We start from the raw sequence: 12,242 nt of genomic DNA on the forward strand, positions 1-12,242 counted from the left end.
CAGAGGGAAGGAAACTGCCAGATCTGTGGATTTCCAATTACTTATTTCCACAGCATAATTGGAAATCTGATTTTTTTCAGTGTGATTTGGAAATCCGAGGATTTGATCCGGTCCAAATCATAACGCAAAATGGGCTGCAAATCTGAGAAATCCAAATCAAAATCTTCTCGGCATCCAAACGGGCCCTAAGGGTACTTGGCCTAAAATGGGCATTGAGACTTAAAGAGGTAGAACGTGTTAGAAAATCAATTGAGGATGCCTCAAAATTCATACCTAACTTTATTGGCAAATGGGCCTTATTAGTTGATTTTGATCTACATGTGGGCCTATTTTCTTATGGTCATGGCTCCCACTATCTGGCACCCACTGGTGTGAGTCACTAATTAGTATGGGGCAGCGATAAAGTGACCCCGTCTCTCTCTCTCTCTCTCTAAGCAATGCCCTAAATGGGGATCGATTTGTCACTGCCCTTAATATGTCATTCCCTTTTTTGAGTACTCCATCTGGCCCCGCAAGTGGACTAGTCAGTGGTCTCTAAATGGGCCCGATTGGCTTTATTGAAGGTTGGGCTTTTTTGTGGGCTTCAGTAATAGAGATGACATGGCCATAAAATTTCATTATTTAACTTTGACGATCTGAATTGTTTGATCAGCAACTTGAAAATGCATGCTAAAAACAATGAGTGAGAGGTCGGCCCAGGTTATGTTCGGCAACAAGTTATAGAATGAATGGGCATACAAACACGTAAAGTTAGTACGATGGAAGTACCACCCTCGATATTTGATCCAACAGCAGCTTCTAAACAAGTGAACTACTGTTGGATCAAATATCAAGGATGGGATGATGAGTATGTGTTTGTACACCCCTTTTCATCATATAATTTCTTTGGCTCGGTAACTAAAAAGTCAGCACTTATGTGAAATGCCTCCCCCGTGAAATCCCCTAGCAAATATCATATATATGATATTTGCTAGGGGAATTGCTAGCGTCCATCGCAAAAAGGGTTTTCGCGGCTGGTCTGTCGCACATCAGACCAACCACCTGGTTAATGAAGACAACAACTTTTCTCTTCATTCACGAGGTGGCTGGTCTGACGAGCAACAGAGCATCTGCGAAAAGCCTTTTGCGATAGAGCTTAGCAAATCCCATTTGTTTGAGATTAGAAGATATTAATTAATGGAAAGCTACTTAAGACATCATTACAAATAAAAATAGAAAAGAGAAGGTTAATATTTTTGGATTTGTCACTCCTTTGACATTTCCAAGTGCCTATGTCCCATAGCCTGAAAGGTAAAGACTACATCGAAAACAACCCTAACCATTTGCTTTTTAATACTTGAATGCGATGGATCGATTAGAAGACATCAATCAAATGGTTGAGATTGTTCGATAATTACACTAGAGGAGGCTGGCCCGGGAAGAAAAGGCTGCAAATATATCACTTCCCTTCTTTAACAATTCGATACAGTCAGCCCTTCAAATGAAAGGATACAGTGGGCCCATCGAATGAAAGGTCAGGATCATACAATTACGGTGTAGGTGGGCCCCATGGCCCATGATATAATAATTCGTGAAATGATTTATCCGACCCTTATTTTTACTAGGAGCATCCCTTTCTAGTGTAAAAGAGTACTAATAAATATACTAAACAGGGCTGTCCCAAGTAAAAAATAAATAAAATGGGGCCGAATACATCACTAAGGTGAGCGTTAAGTCGTTAACCTCCTTCACCAAAATCCAATGTCGTTACTTCCAATGAAAAAATATTCCGACTCCAAAAATAAAATACAGATAAAAACATCAGTTTTCACGAGAAACAGACCGCTTTATAAAAAACGTAAAGTATATGCGTACTACGCACCCCGCGCATCATATCACTTTATAAAAGGTCCTCTCCTTTTAAAATCTCATTCACATATTCACCTTGAAGATTCCGCTCCACAAAAACACAGAAGAAATGGAGAGCTTAGCATTCTACTCTTCTTCTTCCTTCTCTCGTTTCTCTCTCTCCCGTCCATCTCTCATTCAATCTCAACCGTCTATCTCTCTCCACATCAACGGTCTCAGATCTCCCTCTCCTAAACTCTTCTTCGGTTCTCCTCTCCATCTCAAAACCAAAACCTTTCTCTCCCCTCTAAAATCCTCCCAAAAACAAATCAAATCCCAAAAACTAAACAACCCTAACCCTAACCCTAAAGGAGCAAAACTCATACCCTTCACGATCTCCGTAGCCGTTGGATTAATCGTCAGATTTTTAATTCCAAAACCGATCGAGGTCTCTCTTCAAGCATGGCAATTACTCTCAATTTTCTTATCTACGATTGCAGGACTAATTCTAAGTCCTCTTCCCGTTGGATCTTGGGCGTTTATTGGATTAACGGTCTCGGTCATTTCTAAAACTCTAAGCTTTTCCTCAGCTTTTGCTGCTTTTACAAATGAGGTGATTTGGTTGATTGTAATCTCGTTTTTTTTCGCACGAGGGTTTGTAAAAACGGGGCTTGGGGATCGGATTGCTACGTATTTTGTGAAGTGGTTAGGGAAAAGTACGTTAGGGTTATCGTATGGATTGACGATTAGTGAGACGATTATTGCTCCTGCTATGCCGAGTACTACGGCTAGGGCTGGAGGTGTGTTCTTACCAATAATTAAGTCGCTTTCTCTTTCTGCTGGGAGTAAGCCTGGGGATCCTTCGGCTAAGAAGCTTGGTGCTTATCTCGTGCAATCTCAGTTTCAGGTAAAAACTCCTTTTATGGATTATGCGCACCCCTTTTAAAGTGTAGAAACTCCTTTTATGGAAGGGAGATAATTTTTTCGCACCCCCTATAGGATTATGCGCCCCTCTTGTAAAGTGTAGAAACTCTTTTTATGGAAGGAGGATGATTTTTTCGCACCAACTATAGGATTATGCGCCCCCCCCCCCTTTTAAAGTGAATTGTGGGCAGACTTTGAGCCTTTTTTACGTCAAATCACGTTACAGGGGGGCGAAAAAAAATCAAAGAATGAATGGAACCCGTTTTTTATTTAGGATGCTGATATTGGTACTGCTATTGTTTTGGTAATTGAACTAAGTCACCTCGTCTTTTCTTTATTTAATTGGGTTTCGAGAGCTTTTTGATATTGGTTTGCTGTGTTTTGATAATTGCAGTAATTCACCTTGTATTTTCTTTATTTAAGTGGGTTTTGTGTATGGAAATGATATTTGCACGAAGACAGCTTGTCTTTTCTTCTTTAATTTGCTCCTGAGAGCTTTTTGGGAAGGGAAATGATATTCCCCCCCTTTTAACGTTATCTGTCAACTTTCAAAGGGAAGGAAAAACGTTAAAGGGGGTGAATTTATCCTCGAGTAGTGAACCATTTTCACCCATAACGTTAAAGGGGGGAGATTTTATCGGTCAAAGGGGGGGAAATATCATTCCCGATAACCTTTTGACAGCTCTTTAAATTCTAAAAGACAAGAGGGGTTAATGAAAATATCAAAACATGGTTGTGCTGAAATCATTTCTCCTCTGAGAATTGACAGCTGGTTAACTAATAAAAGACAAGGTGAGTTAGTGCAATTATCAAAACATGGCAGTGTAAATATCATTAGCCTTTCTTTATCAGTTGATCCTCTGGACAGTTGATGTGGCTGGAAAAATGCTGAAATGTGTATTTAATCCTACACAAGTATTTCGTATATGATGCACCGACAATTTTAGTTTCCTTTAAATTTTTATTAGTTTCATTATCAATTGTCAGGACTTAAAAGTTCATAAGAGTTTTCAGTCTATTCATACGAGTCACTTGTATTGAGCTCATGGTGCCTAACATTTGCAATGCTAAAATTTACAGGCTGTGGGTACCATATATACATTAATGACCTCTACGTGGATCTTTTTTTCTAAATGATAATCAGATATTAATAAAGCACAAAAGAGCAAGAGAAACACCAAGACCAAGGATGTCTCTAAAAAGAGCAGATCAACTAACAAAATGAAAAATGCAACAAAATAGAAAAATAGAACACCACAACATCATCAGGGAAGAAGCTAATCAAAAGATTCTATCTCGTCTCTATTGATTACTGAACGAGCCAGCCGATCAACAACACTCTTGGCAGATCACCAAACATGTCGAATCTTCATATTATGACCCTCAATCACATCCGGAATCTCTTCGATAGCATTCACGAACCTCCAAGAGTAACAATCCCTATCTCTCACATATCTAATAACATTGAGAAACCACCCTCGAGAATCCTTATCCACGATCTGAATATCTGATCACATTGGTCTATCAAATCCTTATCCACGAGTTGAATATCAAGGAGGAAGGCCTGCACCTAAGCCTCACTAGAGCCCTTTTTGCCAATAGAACCTGGAAAATCCCATACAATTTTCTCTTTTTGTCTGGAAATAATTTGTCATCATATGATATCTTTGTGACTAATTCTTTAATTGTATTTGATCCATGACAGTAAACTGTAACTCAAGTGCTTTGCTTTATGCCCATGGTTGACTGTATTAAGCCCAATGCATACCTAAAAGTTTCTCCTTAAATCTACCTCATACAGTAGTGTATGCTCACGAAGGACGTCTGTTGCCTCATTAATACTTGTTTCCTCATTTGTTGTACTGAATCTACATCCGAAGGGTTCTACAATTAGTTATTCAATATTGTGATATTCTCTTCTTCGGAAGAAGAAATGAAATGGCGCGTTAATTTTATCATCATCGTCATCATCTCTGTAATAACCATAGATCATTCATCCAGTTCTATCATTTAGAAAAAAAATATAGGTCAATCCTCCAGTTAATTTTGTGAATTGGATATGTTATTTGTTCTCTTGATCTTTTTTGTTCATCATGGGATATTTTTGCGACTTATTCATTGCTTGTGTGTTATGTAACAGTCATCTGGTAACTCGAGTGCTCTTTTCCTAACTGCTGCAGCTCAAAACCTTCTGTGCCTCAAACTAGCAGAGGAACTTGGGATCAAAATTGCAAATCCATGGGTATCCTGGTTTAAGGCTGCTAGTCTACCTGCAGTTATTTGTCTTCTAGTGACTCCATATGTTCTATACAAGATCTTTCCACCTGAAACCAAAGACACACCAGATGCACCTGCTATGGCAACAAAGAAATTGGAGCAGATGGGACCCGTCACAAGGAATGAATGGGTGATGGTTGGTACAATGCTTCTTGCTGTCTCGTTGTGGGTTTTTGGGTAAGTTCTCCTTATTTATATGTTGCATTATATTGAACAGGGATAATGACTTCTTTCTTTTTTACAATTAGTGATTGAGTAGTTAATTTTTTTTAATACTAACACAAACATGATTTTATTTAGTCTTCAAAGTTCGTATACACCCCAAGGTCATTGGTCTTACCTTTTTTGGGCATTTTTCTTTTGTTTGAATAATGGAAACCTCTGCATAATGGAAGGAACTTTAGAAAAGGTGACCAACATGTTTACTCGTGAAGAATTATGCTATAAAACACTTGAAAAAAAAAAACTCATACTAATTGTTTTCATGCCCGAATCAGCTGGTAAGAGTTGGGTTGCGTTCATATGCTTAATGGTTAATCACTGGCTTTGGTGGCTTAGAGAAGACTTTATGATTCCTTTTGAAAAACGCACGTGTTAGCTTGGTTGAAGGTACTAAATGCAGAAAGCAAATCATGAACCAAACATAGTCATCTGCTGATATAAGCAGTATGTATGCTGGGTTTTAGAAGTTTTAGAAAAATTGCAAACGGATCACTGTGAGGTTTCTTCAAAATCTCCAGGGGTCTTCACTATGGAGACCTTCTCTCCCCATTTCTATTTATGATTATTGCTTAGACGCTTACTAAGATGATGCCCAAGGATAGAGCTGGTGGCTTGATTCGGGGCTTCGTGATTTCATCAGCTAGATTTGAAATTTCCCATTTTCATTTTCCGGATGACATGTTCGTATTTAGTAAAGATTTTGAAGAGAATCATAGAAATATGAAAGTAGAGGCAGTTACTCGTCAAGATGTTAATTTTCACAAGTCATCGGTCATGTGAGTTAGAGATCATGTGAGTTAGAGATCAAGGGATGGTAAACTACTTCACGTAGTTGTTGGGATGTAGAACTGTTGTTATTTCTAATGCATACTTGAGCTTTCTGTTATCTTTTGGCTGCCCTTCAAAGAGTTTGTGGAGTTGGTTAGGTTTTCGTAATCCACTGTAGCTTCAGGCAGATTAGGAAGTATATTTTTTTATGTGATTTAATCTTAAGCTTAGGAGTAGTTCATTGGTGGGCATCATTTTTTTTTTTTTACATTTTAGGATTTTATTTTTGTCTATAGTTGCATTTTTATGGCCATGGATGTGGGGACGTCCACATCAATCTATGGCCTGCCATGACCCATTACCCATAGCCCGACTACCCAAAAACCTAGGCCCAAATTCACTTAAAACCATTATAAGCCCATTGGCCCTCCACACCATGGGCACACTTGCCCCATTTATTTTTTATATCTTGTAATTAAACAGCCATTAACCTGAATGGGTTATTGATTGGCACATTTTTGTTCCAAAAATAGTTATAATACATCTGTGAATGAGTTTTCTGAATGGTTCAAGGATTTTGGTCATGTGGTAGGATGCGCTAGTCATTGAATAGTTTAGTCATTTGTGTATCTGTTCGAATGTATGGCTCATACGATAAGATTCAAATGTATGTGTTTGAATTTATGTTTCATATTTTATCAGTTCTCCAACGTTGGATATATAGTCCTCTTGACTCTTGAGCATGATACTAAGGTCACCTACTATATATATTGTTTATCTTGACCTTTTCTTTTATTGAGATATTGGAGAACTGATAAAATTTAGTGTTGGACAGAGAGGCTCTTGGCATAGCAAGTGTTGTCACAGCAATGCTTGGTTTATCCTTGCTTTTGCTGCTAGGAGTACTAGATTGGGATGATTGTTTAAGTGAGAAATCGGCATGGGATACCTTGGCTTGGTTTGCGGTTCTAGTGGGCATGGCGGGCCAACTCACAAATCTCGGAATCGTAACATGGATGTCCGATTGTGTCGCAAAGTCCCTTATGTCTTTCTCATTGAGCTGGCCGGTCGCTTTTTGTGTTCTTCAGGCGGCTTATTTCTTCATCCACTATTTATTTGCAAGTCAAACTGGGCATGTGGGCGCCTTGTACTCTGCATTCCTTGCCATGAACTTGGCGGCTGGAGTACCCGGTATGTTGGCGGCACTTGCTTTGGCGTACAACACAAACCTATTTGGTGCATTAACCCATTATAGCAGCGGCCAGGCGGCTGTATATTATGGAGGTATGGGTTGTTTCTTCTTTTTTGTCTTTACGAATTACGATGTCATTCTTATTTACGCTTCTTGATCACGTTATTGAATTTGACACAGCCTAATTCAGCTTGAGCAAATGATTTCTTTATAGCATTTATTTATTTATTTTTGGAAGGAGGAGAGGGGGGGGGGGGGGGGGGGGGGGGGAGGGTGTTGTTTCTAACCACCTATTCCAAGGGCACCATTTGTCATTATAGTGCAATTAGTCCATAGTTGTGTAATTCTTTTTGCCTAATGTTTTTCGCTAATATCCTTGATGGATTTGAAACTGATAATTGTTCTTTTCCTCTTTCTCAGCTGGATATGTAGAGCTTCCAGATGTTTTCAAAATGGGCTTTATAACAGCTCTAATCAATGCTGTGATCTGGGGAGTGGTCGGGACCTTCTGGTGGAAGTTCTTGGGCCTCTACTAAGTTTCAGTGGTAGCATAAGTGAAATTATTTTTTCCTCATTACCTTGTGCCTTAATGTTTATGGCTTAGTTCGAAGCATCATATTCTTTTAGAAGAAAATCTCTAATGTCTGGCTAGGCTTTCAAACTCTGAGTAAAAGAAAATCTCTAATGTCTGGCTAGGCTTTCAAACTCTGAGTTCCTATCAGCATTGCACTATTGCGTTAATGGGCTGCGGAAGCTGAAAGATAAATCCAATTCCCAAATTCATAGTTCATCTTACATTTTTCTTCTTTTCTTTTACCTTCTGTATGCCCAAAGACATAAAACCACCTCATTTGTGGTGATGTTTAGCTATTGCTCCATTGAGATGTTTTTCTTTGTTTCATTGTTATTATTATCATTTTTTGACATAAAATCTGAAATACTCATCTGGGCAATTGTTTTGAACTCTTTTTCTTCAAACTTGTATACCTCCCTCTCATGCCGGGATTGCTGATTGAATTCTTTTTTTCCCCATATTGGCTTGATTTTTGTTACTTATGTATTCATTTATTTGCTTCCAAGTCCCTGATATAGGTTGACATCCATTAATATAGAAGGTTTGATTCATCTCAATCCACTGTTTATAAACTCTCCTATGTAGAAACCGAGAAATTTATTCTCAAATAGGATCAAACATGATATGTAGCAAACGTCTAGAAAAAGATGCGAGAAATACAATCACACAAGATTTACTTGGTTCAGCAGTGTGCTTACTTCCACTGGAAAAGAGTTTCACTATTTTGGTTCAGGGCTGCAATATTGCCCTTCATAGCCAAGAAAACTCAAAGAAAAACCTGGTAATTTTCGGTAATTTTCACGATGCAACTTTAACACCTGGGCTTCATGCAACTGTGATTTTCATACTTGTATAGTCTCCAGACATTTATACAGCGAGATCAATCCAAATGTTGCAATTGTCAACTTCCAGTGTTATGTCGAGATTCTAAGAACATAGTTGTTATATTTTCCGTTTCATGGCGGGTTATTGTTCAAGTTTAGTTTGCTTAGGCTAGAAGGGATTTGAGCTTTGTAACACATCCTTTTGATTTTGGAATCAAAGAAAAACATTTGAGAAGCTTCCCAATCTTTTTTGTAGTGTCCATTGCGAAAGGCATTTGGCAGATGGTTTGTCGCACGTCAGATCAGCCACCTCGTGAATGAAGACCAACGAACTTTAACAGATTTAGCCTTTATTTTCTGTCTTGTGACCCTTAACTTCGGATGCATATACTTTTTCAGTTTTGATTTTCTTTCTTGTGTTACTACCCATTTGTTGTTGTTTCTTTGTCTTGAATCTTTTTTTTTTTCTCACATTCTGTAGATGAGATTTCACAAGATTTCGTATAGTATTTTTAAGGTGTTCTTTTGTTGATCTTGATTAATCTGTTGGGAGTTAATTGCATATCATCACGTACCATGTCATATGATTTCTGTCTCTAGAAAGTTCTTTATTTCCATGGAAAACATATTCAAGGGAAGAGTAGGTTTACAATTCTCCTATTTTGGAAAAAATTTCCATTGAAATAATTTATGAAACACCTGAAAACTCTATTTTTCATGGAGAAAAGTGACATTCTCCAACATGCTTTTCTCTTTTTCTTTTTCTTAACTGAGAATGAAAACAATGGAAGATTTGGACAAATCACGATGGGCAACCTCAAAAATGTTCCTACAATCGAGAGAGATACAGTTATGCAAGCAAACTAAGCTAGATAAGAAAAGAAGAAAAAGAGTGATATGGGTCTACCATCTTGTATGCTACACTATTTGGTGGGGTTAATAAATCCTCAAATAAGCTATTTTTGGGATTGGCTAGCCTGTTTGGATTATTTTATCTTAAAAATAAACCTCTGGGATTGGCTACAGCCAGAATAGTATATCCTATCCACTGTGGCTATTCTTAACAAGCCTATCCATGGATAAAATAAATACACAATACCCCGAATTTTGGTTAAGCTTTTATCATAAAATCGTGTTGGAAATTGGAATGATGGAATCTGGTTGATTCCAATTTATTTTTTAGCAAAAGCTCAAGCCAACATGACCCAAGTTCTGGTCCTCGAGAATTTTAAGCCGCATTGCAAGCATCATTGGGAACCCCTCTATATGGACACCCCCCTACAGCTGAATCCACGAGACTGGATTATGCCAGGATGTGCATTCTTGTTCAGGCTGGACCAGAATTAATTAACCTCAGATCATCCTCTAGCGTGATGACCCAAAAAATAGTCTATGATTGGAAACCTGAGGCATGTAGTTCCTGCTTGGACTTTAGCCTCAAGTCTAGGGAGTGTCCCTTTGAATCTATCAAGTTGCCCCTGCTCCAAAACAATTTTGGAGACCTGTTTCAAGAATGGCCGAGGACACCCAGCAAAAAAGGGTTATTGAGAACCCAATTCAGCCCAAACCCTCTCTTGAATCCTCTTCCAGCAGGAAAATTGTCCCAAATGGGAAAAATTTACACTCAACAGATTTATCTACACAACCCCTCGAGCATGGAAACAGATTCTCAGCTCTAGAAGACTTGGAATGCAATAAAACCATCATAGAAGATGTTGAAGATAAGTGGCAAAAGGTGCAGAGGAAGAAAGGGAAATCTTCAGCTATGTTGCTCCGACCCCCTCCTTCTTGCATTCTTCCCTCCTTCTCCAAGCCCCCTCTAAAATTAGGCTAGCTTTCTTTTGGCCATGAGGTAGTGAGGCTGTGCTGTAGCTCTGTTTTCTTGCTTAGCTTGTTTTGGATTCTTGTTGTAGCTCAGTTGAGCCTTCAGTCTTTGTTTTTTTGCTTTCCCTACTCTAATAGTAGGGTGGTTGTTGATCTTCATGTATTCTCCTTTTTTCTCTTAATATATCTGGTTGGGGTCCTGCCTAACCCAGCTTACCTATCAATAAAAAAAGAAGACATGACCCTAATTGCACCCTGATTTTGCTATTTGCACCCGGCAAGGGCTACTGCCCCTTGATTTAACAGCAAGGGTCATTTGCTCAATGTGACTTTTATGCCATCCACCACAAGAAAGAGTAGCGTTCATATTGGATTCCTCAGATCAATTGTACACTGTACCCTGATGTTCACTGTTATGATCATTGTTACAATCATCCACAGGGAGAAGTGTGTGTAATTACATACCATAGTGAGCCAATCCACATGGTTTTGGCCCACTGGCAATCAAACATCCCATTCAAACAAACACCCCATAAAATTTGTTTCACGAAAACCCGTCTTTTGTGAGTGTTTTACTTAGGTTTTGGGTGTCACATCATAAAAAAGTAAAAACTTCTGTTTTGCCATTTGATGAATGTAATCCCTTGAGACCACAAGGGATGTCTCCTGGTTGTTTACTTCTTGTCTTCGGATGAAGCTTCAAATCTGTTTCCTCCCAATAAAATCCAAGCAAAAAATTTAAAAAGAAAAGTGGTTTTTTTACTTGGATTTCTTGACAGCCATGTTTTTTTCTCTCTTTTCCCTCTTCTTTTTCCCTATAATGGTAATGACACCCCGTACTGCTCTATAAGGTTGATAACCAAACACCACCTTCCATATTCTACGAAGTTAGTCCCAGGCAAATCCTAGGCTTGTCTCCCGTGTTGATTACTTACACCATCACCTCGCGGCCAACGGTGCCCAATAGACCAAGAGGCTAGAATCATCCGATCATGGGGTGCCAACAGTAATGGGGACAGAAAAATGATAGTAGAAAGGACCATAAGAAACATTTTTATAATTTTTTAAGGGTGGTGATAAATTCACCCCCTTCTAGGATAAATTCCCCCCCTTTTACCTCTTGTTTCCTCAAAACCGGTAAACACTTTTGTACAATATGCTCTCTCTCTCTCTCTACTAATTTTAGAGATGGAGCTCATATTTAGGATCCAAGACTAGTTTCTTATTTGGTAGGCGTGCCACATATCATACTTTTATAGGAGAGACTGATTTTACACCTAACACTGAGGGGCCGTTGGATACGCGGAATTTAGAATCTTGGATTTCCTCAAAATTGAAGATGGGAGACGAGAGAAGAAAGAGACCAGCTGCCGATTTCTCGCCCTTCTTTCCTGACACCAAGAGAGGAGGAGATCGTACCATGTCTCCAAGTTTTAGAAATCTCATAATGGGAGAGAGATTTCTAAAACATGGCTTGCTTACTTAAAATCCAAGAAATGCTATCAGGACAGCATACAACAGCTCTATCATGAACCCTCTTTTTCATTGTTTTCAAACAGAAACCTGGATTCTTAAATCCGCACATCCAAACGGCCCCTAAGAAATATTTGAAAAACAAGAATCCATAAATCACCTTTAATTGGTCAAGTTTTTCAAAAATGGGCTTAAAATTTTTTTATGCCAATATTTAAATTTAAAATGGGCATAATATTGGGGGATTTGCGAGGGACTGTCGCAGAAGGCATTTCGCGGACCGGCTGTTGCATGAGAAAGCAGCAACCTAGGTCATAGGCTCAGATTTTGTCTCATT

At 38.7% G+C, this 12,242-nt stretch overlaps 1 protein-coding gene across 2 annotated transcripts; it reads left to right on the forward strand.

Annotated features, from left to right (window-relative positions):
• Nucleotides 1–1,904: 1,904 nt before the first annotated feature.
• LOC143889536 (dicarboxylate transporter 2.1, chloroplastic-like) lies at nt 1,905–9,138 on the forward strand. 2 transcript variants are annotated; one of them, XM_077393782.1, is made up of 5 exons: nt 1,905–2,734; nt 4,892–5,205; nt 6,854–7,302; nt 7,631–7,755; nt 8,865–9,138. In XM_077393782.1, exons 1-4 carry the CDS (start codon nt 1,958–1,960, stop codon nt 7,744–7,746), a joined length of 1,656 nt encoding a protein of 551 aa, XP_077249897.1. In that variant the 5' UTR covers nt 1,905–1,957; the 3' UTR covers nt 7,747–7,755; nt 8,865–9,138. The 2 variants fall into 2 exon arrangements, with proteins under 2 accessions (XP_077249897.1, XP_077249896.1); XM_077393781.1 differs by lacking the exon at nt 8,865–9,138 and having other exon boundaries at nt 1,906–2,734; nt 7,631–8,173.
• The last annotated feature ends 3,104 nt before the right edge of the window (nt 9,139–12,242 follow it).

Source organism: Tasmannia lanceolata, unplaced genomic scaffold (genome assembly GCF_043159265.1).
Source record: "Tasmannia lanceolata isolate RefF3 unplaced genomic scaffold, GAP_Taslan_0.1 ptg000013l, whole genome shotgun sequence".
NCBI lineage: Eukaryota > Viridiplantae > Streptophyta > Magnoliopsida > Canellales > Winteraceae > Tasmannia > Tasmannia lanceolata.

Bases quoted from the DNA above. Each gene is read 5' to 3' on its own strand.
- LOC143889536 (XM_077393782.1), top strand. From the start codon at position 1,958: ATGGAGAGCTTAGCATTCTACTCTTCTTCTTCCTTCTCTCGTTTCTCT. The intron at 5,206-6,853 runs GTAAGTTCTCCT...AGTGTTGGACAG, and splicing joins GTCTCGTTGTGGGTTTTTGG to AGAGGCTCTTGGCATAGCAA. The intron at 7,303-7,630 runs GTATGGGTTGTT...CCTCTTTCTCAG, and splicing joins GGCGGCTGTATATTATGGAG to CTGGATATGTAGAGCTTCCA.